This window comes from Parambassis ranga, chromosome 19, assembly GCF_900634625.1.
Source record: "Parambassis ranga chromosome 19, fParRan2.1, whole genome shotgun sequence".
NCBI lineage: Eukaryota > Metazoa > Chordata > Actinopteri > Ambassidae > Parambassis > Parambassis ranga.
In genome coordinates, this window is record NC_041039.1 from 3,812,267 (window position 1) to 3,824,123 (window position 11,857).

The 11,857-nt window shown below is 41.5% G+C and overlaps 2 protein-coding genes across 3 annotated transcripts; one reads left to right on the top strand and one right to left on the bottom strand.

The window, feature by feature from the left end:
- Nucleotides 1-1,115: 1,115 nt before the first annotated feature.
- psmd11b (proteasome 26S subunit, non-ATPase 11b) lies at nt 1,116-7,403 on the bottom strand. 2 transcript variants are annotated; one of them, XM_028431945.1, is made up of 13 exons: nt 7,263-7,403; nt 6,232-6,333; nt 5,920-6,116; nt 5,108-5,165; nt 4,487-4,681; nt 3,717-3,861; nt 3,552-3,612; nt 3,230-3,292; nt 2,928-3,053; nt 2,788-2,823; nt 2,639-2,690; nt 1,758-1,900; nt 1,116-1,683 (listed from the first exon to the last, which is right to left on the bottom strand). In XM_028431945.1, exons 1-12 carry the CDS (start codon nt 7,351-7,353, stop codon nt 1,758-1,760), a joined length of 1,269 nt encoding a protein of 422 aa, XP_028287746.1. In that variant the 5' UTR covers nt 7,354-7,403; the 3' UTR covers nt 1,116-1,683. The 2 variants fall into 2 exon arrangements, with proteins under 2 accessions (XP_028287746.1, XP_028287745.1); XM_028431944.1 differs by having other exon boundaries at nt 1,116-1,688.
- Nucleotides 7,404-9,210: 1,807 nt separating this feature from the next.
- cdk5r1b (cyclin dependent kinase 5, regulatory subunit 1b (p35)) lies at nt 9,211-11,653 on the top strand. Its single transcript, XM_028431573.1, has 2 exons — nt 9,211-9,586; nt 10,545-11,653. The coding sequence occupies exon 2, from the start codon at nt 10,745-10,747 to the stop codon at nt 11,651-11,653; it is 909 nt and encodes a 302-aa protein (XP_028287374.1). The 5' UTR covers nt 9,211-9,586; nt 10,545-10,744.
- The last annotated feature ends 204 nt before the right edge of the window (nt 11,654-11,857 follow it).

An 11,857-nucleotide genomic window follows, 5' to 3' on the forward strand; every position in this document is an offset into this window, starting at 1 on the left:
TTACACAAGATAATTGATTATTTATAACAACTTTATTGTATTTTTACTGTTTTCTTAGGCAAATTGTGAACATAAAGAGATCTGCTTAATTCACCCTAATATAAAAGAATGTTAAATTCTGGACTACTGTATGTGTAGTTTTAAGAACATTGTTTTGATAAAAAAAAAAAATCATGTGGATGCCCAACATGTACATTTACATTTTCTGAAAATGCCAATATGATTTGAGCTCAATCTGAATGAAGTAGAAATGCGAAATTAATCTCTATTATGGATATAATTCAGGTAAAGATGCAAACTCTGTACCACATTCTTCATTATGATGGAATATTTGAGGCAATCATTTCAATTATTTCAGAAATCATTTTCTTCATAGTGCACTCTGTTAGAGAACAGCAACTGTTGCTGCAAACATCTGTGATTAAAAGTTTTATTGTGACAAACATCAATAAAATGTTACTGCCAGTAACAATCAGTGATAATAAAAGCTATCAAACTGATCTGATTCCCTCTGATATGAGGTTATTTAAAATTAGTGACAGATATAGCAGCAGGAAAATAGGTTTTCAGAGGAATTCTGTATCGTGGCAACATCTGCCTCTCTCTGGGCCAGTTTTAAGAACCAGTTGTTTGCCTAAAACTATTTTCTGTCACACTACACTCCATCTATTTCACAACACAAAGCATACCAGTCTGTTAAAAGCCACAAGTCATCAGATTGTTACTTTTCCCCCCAAGAGACAAGACAAAATTCTTAAAATACAAAATATTTATTCTTGAAAATGTCTTTGTAAGAGAAAAACACAAGCAAAGGAAAACAAAATCAAAACCAAATCAAAACCATACAAATTGTTTGGTTACTAGCATACCACACTAGTGCTAGGAACTAACAATGGAGAATTGTTCACTCAGGATAACTCGCTCAGAGGCAATGAACCCACCTCTACCCTGCGATTTCATATTGCACCCAAACACTGAGGCAAAGTGAAGCGCCGAAAAAGTGGCACTAGTGGTGAAATGGCATCCTGTCTGTTAAATAAATTTAACAATAGCAGGAGGGGCAGACATGTGGCAACCATCTGATTTTCTTATTTAACAGAAACACAAAAACCAAAAACAAATAAAGTGAGTTTAATACATTTCTGAAATACAGCAAGGACTCAACTGTTGGCATTGATATGGTAGTGAAAGTGGGTGGGGGGGGCAGGGACAAGAGCTCAAGGAAGCTCTTGGACCGAAACTCAGAACCCAAGGAGAACCCAGTGTGCTTCTGAAGGATATGGACAAGAAGGAAAAAGCCTCGCTCCTGCATGTGCTGCAGAGCCTGAGGCCACAGAGGTCAATGTTGCACCTTTGAGGTTGCAGTGGAGTCAGCTTAAGGCTTGGCAAACCCAACCTTACAGCAGATATAAACATATATGTATTCTTAAACCTTTTCATCTTTTTTTATTGTGGTTGTACAATATTCCCTGATGGCCTGACGTGGCCGCTGAGTGTTATACAGAATCCTGAAGAGATATCAAAATGAAACAGAAGAAACGAAGAAGTGATGAAATTGTCCGTAGAGGAGGAGGAAGGGGGGGATTTGTTGCAGTTTGTGGGACTTGTTGTCCTTGTCCCCTTCTTAAAATGTTGCACACGCTGGTCAAACACACAGTTCGTCCATCTCACTGCTGTGGCAATCTGCTCTGGGGAGGAAATAAAACATTTAAAGAGAGAGGAGAGACAGAGGAATGAGCAGAGCCGAGCCTACTCACCTATGTCAGCTTCTTGGCTTTGTTGTAAAGTGAGTCCACAACTTTGCTCATGTTCTGAATTGTTTCCAAGGCTGCCTCGTATGTTTTGTCCACCGGAGGCTCTTCAAATATGATCAACACACCTTCGCCTTGGTCGAGGATTCCTGGAGTAACACATTAACATAACACATTAGATGATGAAGATTCTCAGTCATCCAGGTTTTGATTGAAGGTTGAAGCAAGGCGTCTGGACTTGTAGAGTTTTCTTGAAGACGTTTCGCTGCTCATCCAAGCAGCTTCATCAGTTCTAACTGTCTGGTGGGGAAACATGGTTTATATGTGGTTACAGACATCAGTGGGTGGGTCTGGGTAAAACTTAAAAAACAATAGCACTAAATGTTGAAAGAGGAGTTAAGGAAGCCATCTATGTTAAGCTGGAAAAACCTTCCCTTAACAGAGGTGGTGGCCTCAGACATCATCTTTCTACCACATACAATGCAGTGATTCCATCCATTCCCAGGAAGTTTGCACATACTCACAGTAAGAACAAAGGGCTGTCAACCAGTCCCCCTCCAGCAGTTTCATAGTCGTTAGCCAGTCGTTAGACACACCTGGCCCAGTCAGCCAGAACATCACAGGTAAGTATGGAAACATTTAGTGCTATTGTTTTTTTAAGTTTTACCCAGACCCACCCACTGAGGTCTGTAACCACATATAAACCATGTTTCCCTAACAAACAGTTCGAACTGATGAAGCTGCTTGGATGAGCAGCAAAACGTCTTCAAGAAAACTCTACCAAGTCCAGACGCCTTGCTTCAATCTTCTCTACATAACACAGAGCACTGCAGCCCTGTCTGTAACAAGCAAATCTGATAGTTGTTTTCCAATGAACAGACTATTACCATGAAACTTTTTATCCAGAATCATCTGTGATAATTTCCTCTCCACATCGCCCTTTAAACGAAAGAGAGGGAAAACAAACACATTTTAGGATTCAGATGACTTGATGATTACTGCTGTCAAATATGTGGCTACCTGCACAAATACTCACCTTTGATAGTTTGATTAGACCTGATATGTGTTCTATCTGTAAACATAAGCATACTTTGGTATTAAACATTCATTTCTTTGTTCAAACCATGAGTCAACATAGCAGTAGTAGAACTGTGTATGCAATTTGTGGGTTCTTACCTGTACTCTGGAAAAAGGTTCAATGACTCGGATGAGGTTCTGTTCCAGCAGGCTGTCATACAGCTTGGCCAGGTGAGTGTTAATAATTGGATCATCCCTCAATTCTGCTCTGTACTCTGTAAGTGCCTGGAATACAGCATTATAAGTCATTAAAATCCACGATTCATTCAATAACTCAGATATAATAAAGAATAAAAGTGAATGCTGTAGCATGCATGGCACATAAAACAGCTAATAAAAAAGCAGCGGCTGAGGAGAAAAAGAGTTAAAGCTTTCATGTTTGAGTGTAAAAGAACTGTTACCTTTTCAAAGTCTGCTAATGACCTATTCTTGCTGGCCTGGGCGACACATTTCAGTGCGTCTGTCTAAAGTGATGAAGACAAAAAGTTACATTTCAGTGTCGTTTCACAGCTTAAAAGCTAAAATGAGTATCTTTAACCGAAAACAACATTTACAGAATGAGTAAAATATTCTACAATCCATGAATGCTTGATGTTACATTTCACAATAAAACGGACTGCTTTTCCTTCATCACACTTCATCATTACTTAAAATATTGTTTTGAATGAAAGCATCCTACTGCTTTGTTCAGTCTGATACAGGTAGAGAATGGTTAATACTTGCCTGGCGGCCGGCATATCGCAGTCCCAGTTTACCGCTGATCAGAGCTTGTACTTCCTCTGGTCTGATAAAGTACAAAGAAAGATATTTGTAATTATTTGTAATTGACTCAACATTATGCTGTGATGCAGGATACTACAGTAAAACATTATTTCAAACACCACTCACAAGTTGAGTACAATTTTGCACAGGAGCATGTATTTGAGGGCTGTGATGGCTCTGGGACTGTCGATGGAATCATAACCCTCAAAGGCCTCAAAGAAGTAAGAGTAGGCCGTCTTCCAGTCCTTCTCCTCTGCTGCGTGGATGATCCCTGCAGATCATATAGTATGGTGTCATTATTTAATACCCACACAAAGCGTGTCAGCTAAAGATACACATCAACCCTGCTCAGTGACTGCATGCTGTTCAGCAACGTATTACATAATCACCACAGATACATTTATTACTCTCAAAAAACAATCAGTTCTGATCTGAATTAAGATGAAATGCAACACTATTGTGTTTTTTAGGTGAAAAAGAGCAGATTGGTACAATGAAATACCAAGAATGTATCATTCATTGCAAAATGCAAATTGACTTTTATCTGAAAGCAATGAAAGTCACAGTTGCAAGGACATACTCCCCTTTAGCAGGAAGAAACCTTGAACAGGACCCTGCTGCTGACAGGGAGCCAGGTAGTATATATTATGTCAAGTATCAAAGAGAGACAACACAGCAGAAAGGCATAATGTCCTTTTTCTATAAACACTTGAGTGTAAAATGAATGATTTCAAAGATGCTTTATACTGACACATTGACTTTAATAAGTTCATTTAAGTCTGCTCTTTAGGGGAAATTTTGCAACAAATTGGCAATGCATCCAACAGCCCATTATCTATCTGGAAATACATTCAAGAGGCAAAACCTTGGCAGTGATAACTTCCAGCACATCTGACCTGACTGCATGTCCAGCACCGCCTGGAGCTTTGGAGGACAGTAAATGGCATTGGCGGTGGTTCTGGCTGAGGTGAGGGCTGCACGGGCCTTGGGCAGGTTACTGAGAGCGTGGTACGTCTTACTTTCAAGCAGTTGAACCTCCACCAGCAGAGCTTTGTCGTCCATCTTTTTTAACTCCTGGAGCAATTGAGAGCCTGAGATGAAGAAAATGAACTCTGGTTAACTAGGTACAACAATACTAAATAGTTGCTAGGGGTTATTTGTTCTCTCAACCAGTTACCACAGTGAAAAATAAAGCCATATTTTCACAGGATTGGTTTTTACCTGAGAACCTCAGGTAAATTCAAAAATTGCTGTCAATTGTCTCCTGTGTGGTGCATTCACATGGGACAAACAAAGTTTGTTTACAACTCTAGAAAGAAAAACATAACTTCTTTGCAAGTAGCAGCTCATGTGTTTAGCTGATATCCTGAGGTTGGTCTACATATATATATATATATATACATATATATATATATATATATATACACACATAGGGGCAATGCATGATATTGTCCAGTCTCGGATTTTAAAAGGTGGATGTGTGCATTTACTGACAAAAAACAAGTCTAAATACTCACCGAGAGCCAAGGCCTCCTGGTATCTTTTGGTGTCAAAATAGAGTGAGATCAGCCGTGCCTAAAAGGAAAGACAGTGCTGTCAGAGACGCAAAGCACAACTGTGCCAAACAGAAAACATGCAACACAAAAGTGATGACCAACACAAACCCAGGAGCTTAAGCGGCATCCTGTGTTCAGCATTCACACATTGTGCTTTAGTTCCACAGCATACATTTTCATTTTCTTACACACCTCACCTACACAAAACCTTACTCATCCTGTATTTTGTTTTGCAGCCAAAATCTGAAGATACTCTAGGCTGGAAATATGAGACTGCTCACAAAGCCTACTTGCTCCAGCAGGGCAACGTCATCATAGGTGGCAGTGAGTAGTACTTCCTTCTTGTTAACACATTTGCTTCATAATGTTAAACAACCTCCTGTTTTCATTGGGCTTTAACCTAAAGTAATGTCACAGCATTGATACACACAATCATCTGTCTGGAATCACAGCGTCTCCAGCTCAAACATTGAAAACACATAAAATCTGATCCCTCAAACTGCTGCCATTTTCTGTTTGGGATATTATTTTTGTTTTCACTATCATCATGGCTGTGTTGGCTGTCAGCACTGAGCAGTGCTAGGTAAATGTTCTTCTAGAAGGTGCCACTGGTATTGATGTTACCCACTTATCCAGGTTTCCTCTGGTTGAGAGGTGACTGTGTGACTGGTAGCAAAACTTTGCCCAACATCACCAATGCAACATGAAGATACAGTTTCAGAGTGTTACTGGTCATGTGGTGTGGATTAAGTTACGGTTTGGGGCCTCCTTACCTCCAAAGCCTGTCGGAGGAAGGTCCTCTTCTCAGCCTTGGCCCACTCAATGCATTCAAGACACAACTCAACCTCCTGACCCGTCGCTGCCTCCATGTCAAGGAAAAGGTCGAGCAGAGAGCGAACAAGCCGAGCCGCTTTGGCCTTGCTGATGGAAATCAGGAAAGGCCTCACAAACTTCAACAGTCCACCGAGTTCTGAATACAGAAAGTACCTCATAAACATTTGACAAGTGTCAACATTTCCAATATAACTGCAGTTAAACACATGTCATATTTAGGTTTGACAGCAAAAACACATGCACAACATTACCAGCAGCTTGTCCTGTCTTTGCCAGGAGGGTCCCCAGCTCCAGGATGCTCTGTTCCTTAACCCTGACAGCTTCCTCATCGTTCTCTTGAACATCCCTCCTCACTGTTAAGACAATAAAAAACAAACAAACAATAAATAAATAAACAACAAAATAAATGCACCCTGCAAATGTGTTTTAGATTCTGAAGATTTGTAACCATGATTTGGCTTTTCTGAGGTCATATCTGAATATTTCAGATTACTACACCAGTCAGCCAATTATTTTCATCTCTATAATAATGTCATCAGTGAAAACCTTAAGAAGTCTTGCCAAAATTTCATGTAAAAAAAAAAAAAACAGAAGAGCAACTTATTGACATCTTTAAGACCGTATTCTATTATTAATAAAGGACTTATTTTACAACTGTGTGTCTAAACACAAGCAAGTAAATACAACAGAAGACAACCCGACAGCTAGAGTGACAAGGCAATCTGAGGACAGTGATGCATATAGAAACAAACTATAGTATAAAACGTCAGAAATCAAGTTACACATTCTCGTGTTGTGTGCAAACTCTACACACACAAGAAACCTCTATTCATAATTCAGAAGTATCTAACAAAGTATATGGTGCGTATTTTTGGTTTCTCAATGGGTGATGTGATGTCTGAGCTGCTTTTGACAACAGGCTAATGACGTTAGCCAAAGCTATAACTATGCTAACATTACAGTCTGGGGTAGAGGTAACAGTTGATTTATACCCTTTAACACATCTTTCCAACACACAATTGCACTGACAAACTAAAAACTATTCTGGGAGCAACTAACTGACACATTTCATGCCCAGGCCCAAAGTCAGCAAAGCTGCTAACGAGCTAACATCCACTAGCTAGCAGTTCCAGCTACCCACCGTTCAACAGTGAGTCAGCACGGCACACCACCGGCTCTAGCTATTGAAGACACTACATGCTAACCGCGCTGCCTAACACAGCCTGACAAATGAGTGGTTATAGAAACAGAGTCCGTCTCTGAACTCCAACGTTGTGCATACCTATTGAATGTAGAATGTCGATTGAAGCGTTGCGATCCGTGCTAATGAGAGACTGAGCTCTCTGGAATTCAACCACTGCTGCAGCCGCCATCTTCCTTATTCAAATACTGCTTGAATGAAAACTACGTGCGGGGACTGCGCATAGACCGTATGAGTGACATCAGTGGGCGACATGCATGCTGGTATTTCAACGGCATTTTGGGAAATGTAGTCAAAATAACTAGTTAGCGACAACCCTAGAAACTTTATAGAGTGCTTTTTTTATATATAACTCTGTCTCTTCTAGTTATTGTCATTTTTTATACAAGCTTGTTGTTTATTTATTTAATGGTGTGTATTTATAATGTGTATTTATTTGTCAGTTTATTTTGTGAATCAATGCATTTACATAGATTCCACAACAATAAGCGTTTACTTCTGTATGTAAAATAGGTATTTAACAACCTGTTAAAATCAACCAGAATGCAGGAAATGGCCTCTAGTAAATAAAAAATGTACCCCAGACCCCCAAGACCCCCACCTCTCCTATAATAGTAATCATAATAATAAAAATTTGTAGGAGGAGATACATTTAGCAGATGACCCTCATTGAAGGGCTCTCTCATATACTTTTACAATGTTAAAAATGACGCAGAAATTGCCTAATATTTGAAAAATTATAATTTTTTGATAAAACTTGAAGTTGACCCGGAATGTCCTCTGTGAGATGAACATTTTGATAGTTGAATGGCTGAAATCGGTCAATGTATGCTGAAGATATGCTACCCCAAAAACGTACAGAAGAATAAGAAAGATAGAAGAAAGAAAGAAAGAAAGATAGAAGAAAGAGGGTGAAGAACAATAATTAGATGCCCCAACTCATGTTTAAACTGGAACTCCAGTTTGAAATGATGCTATGTTTAACAGGTAGTGAACTCGAATGTTTTCAATATAAAATGATGCTTTTGCACTTTTGGCTCAGCCTTTATCAGTAAAACACATTCAAACAACTAAGAAGCATATGGAGTATCATTCTTTGCACATTTGCATGATGAAGGCTGAGCCTCCAGTCCAAATACAGCATTTCAATTGAAAACTGAACACCGCTAATGACTGTATACAATTCTATACAGCCAATGGGTTAATAATCCCATGCATAATAATCAGTTTTGTAAATGTTTAATTTGAATATGTAATATGAACATATCAAGCTATTGTTGCATTATTACGTGAGTCAGTGAAGAATATTTATTTTGTTAACATTATAAATGTATGCTAAAGTCAATATTTTTAGGGACACTTAATGAGCAATCTATTTTTTTCTTTTTAACATGCCATTGTGAGCATTTTAATTTGAAGACCATCGGATTTTTGTATGACTTGACTTGTGACTTGCTTGACCTGATACAATACATAAATATACGTTCAGAATACACAGAATACATTCATCAATGACATCAAAACAGAGATGTTTAGAGCCTATAGGCTATTTTATATTTTACTTTGACAGTTTAATTTCTTTAATCATTGCATGCCAAAAACTAGTAGGTGTCCTGACAATAAAGCACAAATTTAGGTATAAATTTATTTATACCTATTTATAATATGGTGCCACAATGCAACCTTGAACCTTTGAAGCAAATAAATAGCCTAAATAAAAACAAATAAATAGGCTATACAATGTCTTTCTGTAGCCTGTTTGAACTTGTCAATGATGAACGGCTGGCTTAATATCATAATTAGCTTACACTGCTGTGATTTGAAAGCCTGCGTTTTGTTTAAAATGGCGCACTCGTATACAAAAGACTGTAAGGCTATAAATAGGCTCAGAAAACTCTGCCAGCTCTTTTTTGTAAGTAGAGCTTCTTAGTGAATGCTGTTGATCATGTGAAATTGGTGTTAGGAGGAAAAAGACATTGTGAGTTCACCGGGTTCACCTTGTTTTCGCGCCCGCCGCGCGTGGCTGAAGGCGGAGTCGTTTACCAGCAGAAATTTCAGCAGCGCGCGCACAGCGGCGCCCCACCACCGCCTTTTGCGTCAGGCTGCCATCCTCACACCGCCAGTGACACAACATCAGCATCTCACGGCCGAGAGGACCAGGAGCACATCTTCATCTCAGCATCCATTCCACAACTGCCGACCATCGCCTGCGCACCGCCGACACCAGGCGTATCCATCCACCGCTGGCCTCTGCTCGTGGACTCGGCGCGGATTATTTTCTTTGTTGCATTTATTTTCTCCGAGATGATTTCATGTTTTCATTTCGCCTCATAGGGAAGAAGAGAGCTGAGACGCAGAGCATCACCTTCACATCGCGGATGTTATCCCACTGAGCTGTGGATTCGGTAAGTGTGCTTAGATTTTTTTGACTATTTGAGCTGAAAGTCGAGTTTAAAGGGTCTCTCTGATTTGTGGCTATGAAAACATGTAATGCGCAGCTGCATTTAATAAGGGAAATATGACCATAAATTAAACAGTGGATATGAGGCTAAAGACGAGCTCGCCACCGACATATTGCGACATTTTAACCGTCAGAGGCGGAGTGATGAGGATGTTCCTCCGTTCTAAGATGCAGCTCTCAGATTTCGACGCTCAGCTTCAGCACCACGGAGAGCACCCGATGTACACATCTCCCCATCACAGCAGCACAACCCGAACCCTTCCATCATTCTGAGCCCGGAGCAGACGCGCTCACAGCCGGGTGATGTTTGGGTATTTCAGTCAATGATAACAGGGTGATGGAATGAAGCATCTGCGCAAAGTAGATCCATCCTCTGTGTCTCACTTGCTGCAGTGACATCGTGTACAGAAAGAATCAATCAGATCCCTTTATGTGATTTTAGCGAATGCAAATGTTGCCTGCGCTTTAACCTGCTGCATCCTGTGCGCATCAAACACGACCTTCACCTGTTATTACGGTGTTTACGTTTCTGTCTTCCATTTTAGTGAGGGGGTGGCGCGTGCTTCGCTCTGATTCGCCATTGCCTGTGAAATGCAGATCTCACATTATATTTCTCCAGAGGATTGATGTTGATGATCCCATCTGCAGTATGAAAATATGTTTTATATTAATATAGCAGTATCTCATTTGAATATTAGAGATTGATCTGCTGATTGGATTGATCATTTGCAGCATAGAGTTAGCTATAGGCTGGTCCATCCCTCCACTAACTGAGTCTAATCAATACTGCTCTAAGGCTGAGGTGTGTCGGGAAAACCTCTCAGGTCACATGATGTGAGGCTCACAGAGCTGATGTCTGAATGATCCTCCACCCTCTGATTGTTGTTCTTTTTTGTTTGCAGTCATCCTCAGAGGCAGACACAGAGCTGCAGCACACACAGTGATTCTTACAGGACAACCTCCTCCATCACTGTAGATGCCCAGCAGCAGCCTATAGTCCGGGACTCCCAGCTCCCATAAGCATTGAAGCTTTAAGCCCCTCAGGATCCCCCATCTGGCAGCAGGCATCTTTTGAACCTCTGGGCGCCTCCTCATAGTCACCATGGGAACCGTGCTGTCTTTGTCACCAAGCTACAGAAAGGCAGCGCTTTTCGAGGATGGGCCGGCAACTGTAGGCCACTACACAGCCGTCCAGAACAGCAAGAATGCCAAAGACAAGAACCTGAAGCGCCACTCACTCATCAATGTGCTGCCGTGGAAGCGGATTGTGGCCGTATCTGCCAAAAAGAAAGGTTCCAAGAAAGTGCAGCCCAACGGCAACTACCAGAACAACGTCACCCACCTGAACAATGAGAACCTGAAGAAGTCGCAGTCCTGTGCCAACCTGTCCTCCTTCACCCAGGACCAGAGTACGCCTGCTCTTACCAAGAGCTCCAACAACACAGCTTCCTCTGTCAAAAAGGCCCCTCTGACCAACTCTAATGTGGCCCCTGGGACCCCAAAAAGAGTGATAGTCCAGGCCTCGACCAGTGAGCTGCTGCGCTGTCTCGGGGAGTTCCTGTGCCGGCGTTGTTACCGTCTGAAGCACCTGTCGCCCACTGACCCGGTGCTGTGGCTGCGCAGCGTGGACCGCTCCCTGCTGCTCCAAGGCTGGCAGGACCAGGGCTTCATCACACCTGCCAATGTGGTCTTCGTCTACATGCTGTGTCGCGATGTGGTCTCCTCCGAGGTGGCCACAGAGCACGAGCTGCAGGCTGTGCTGCTCACCTGCCTCTACTTGTCCTACTCCTACATGGGCAACGAGATCTCCTACCCACTCAAACCCTTCTTAGTGGAGAGCTCCAAGGAGACCTTCTGGGACCGCTGCCTGTCCATCATTAACCTGATGAGCGCTAAGATGCTCCAGATCAATTCCGACCCACATTACTTCACTCAGGTGTTTGCTGACCTGAAGAACGAGAGCCAGAAGGAGGAGGAGAGGAGCCGTCTGCTCATCGGCCTGGACCGGTGAGGGGACACTGGGGGAGCAGAGGGGTGAGGGGAGGTGGGGCATACTCCAGTCTGGCATTTTAACAGGATGATTTCTGATTCTATGTGTATTTATTATTGTCCAAACTGCAGAGAGACAAGGCCAATTTACGTTTACAGCAATTTTGTTTCTGATAATCTTTTATTTTGGGGTTTTTGCCAGAGGGAAAATGGTCAACAGTAATGG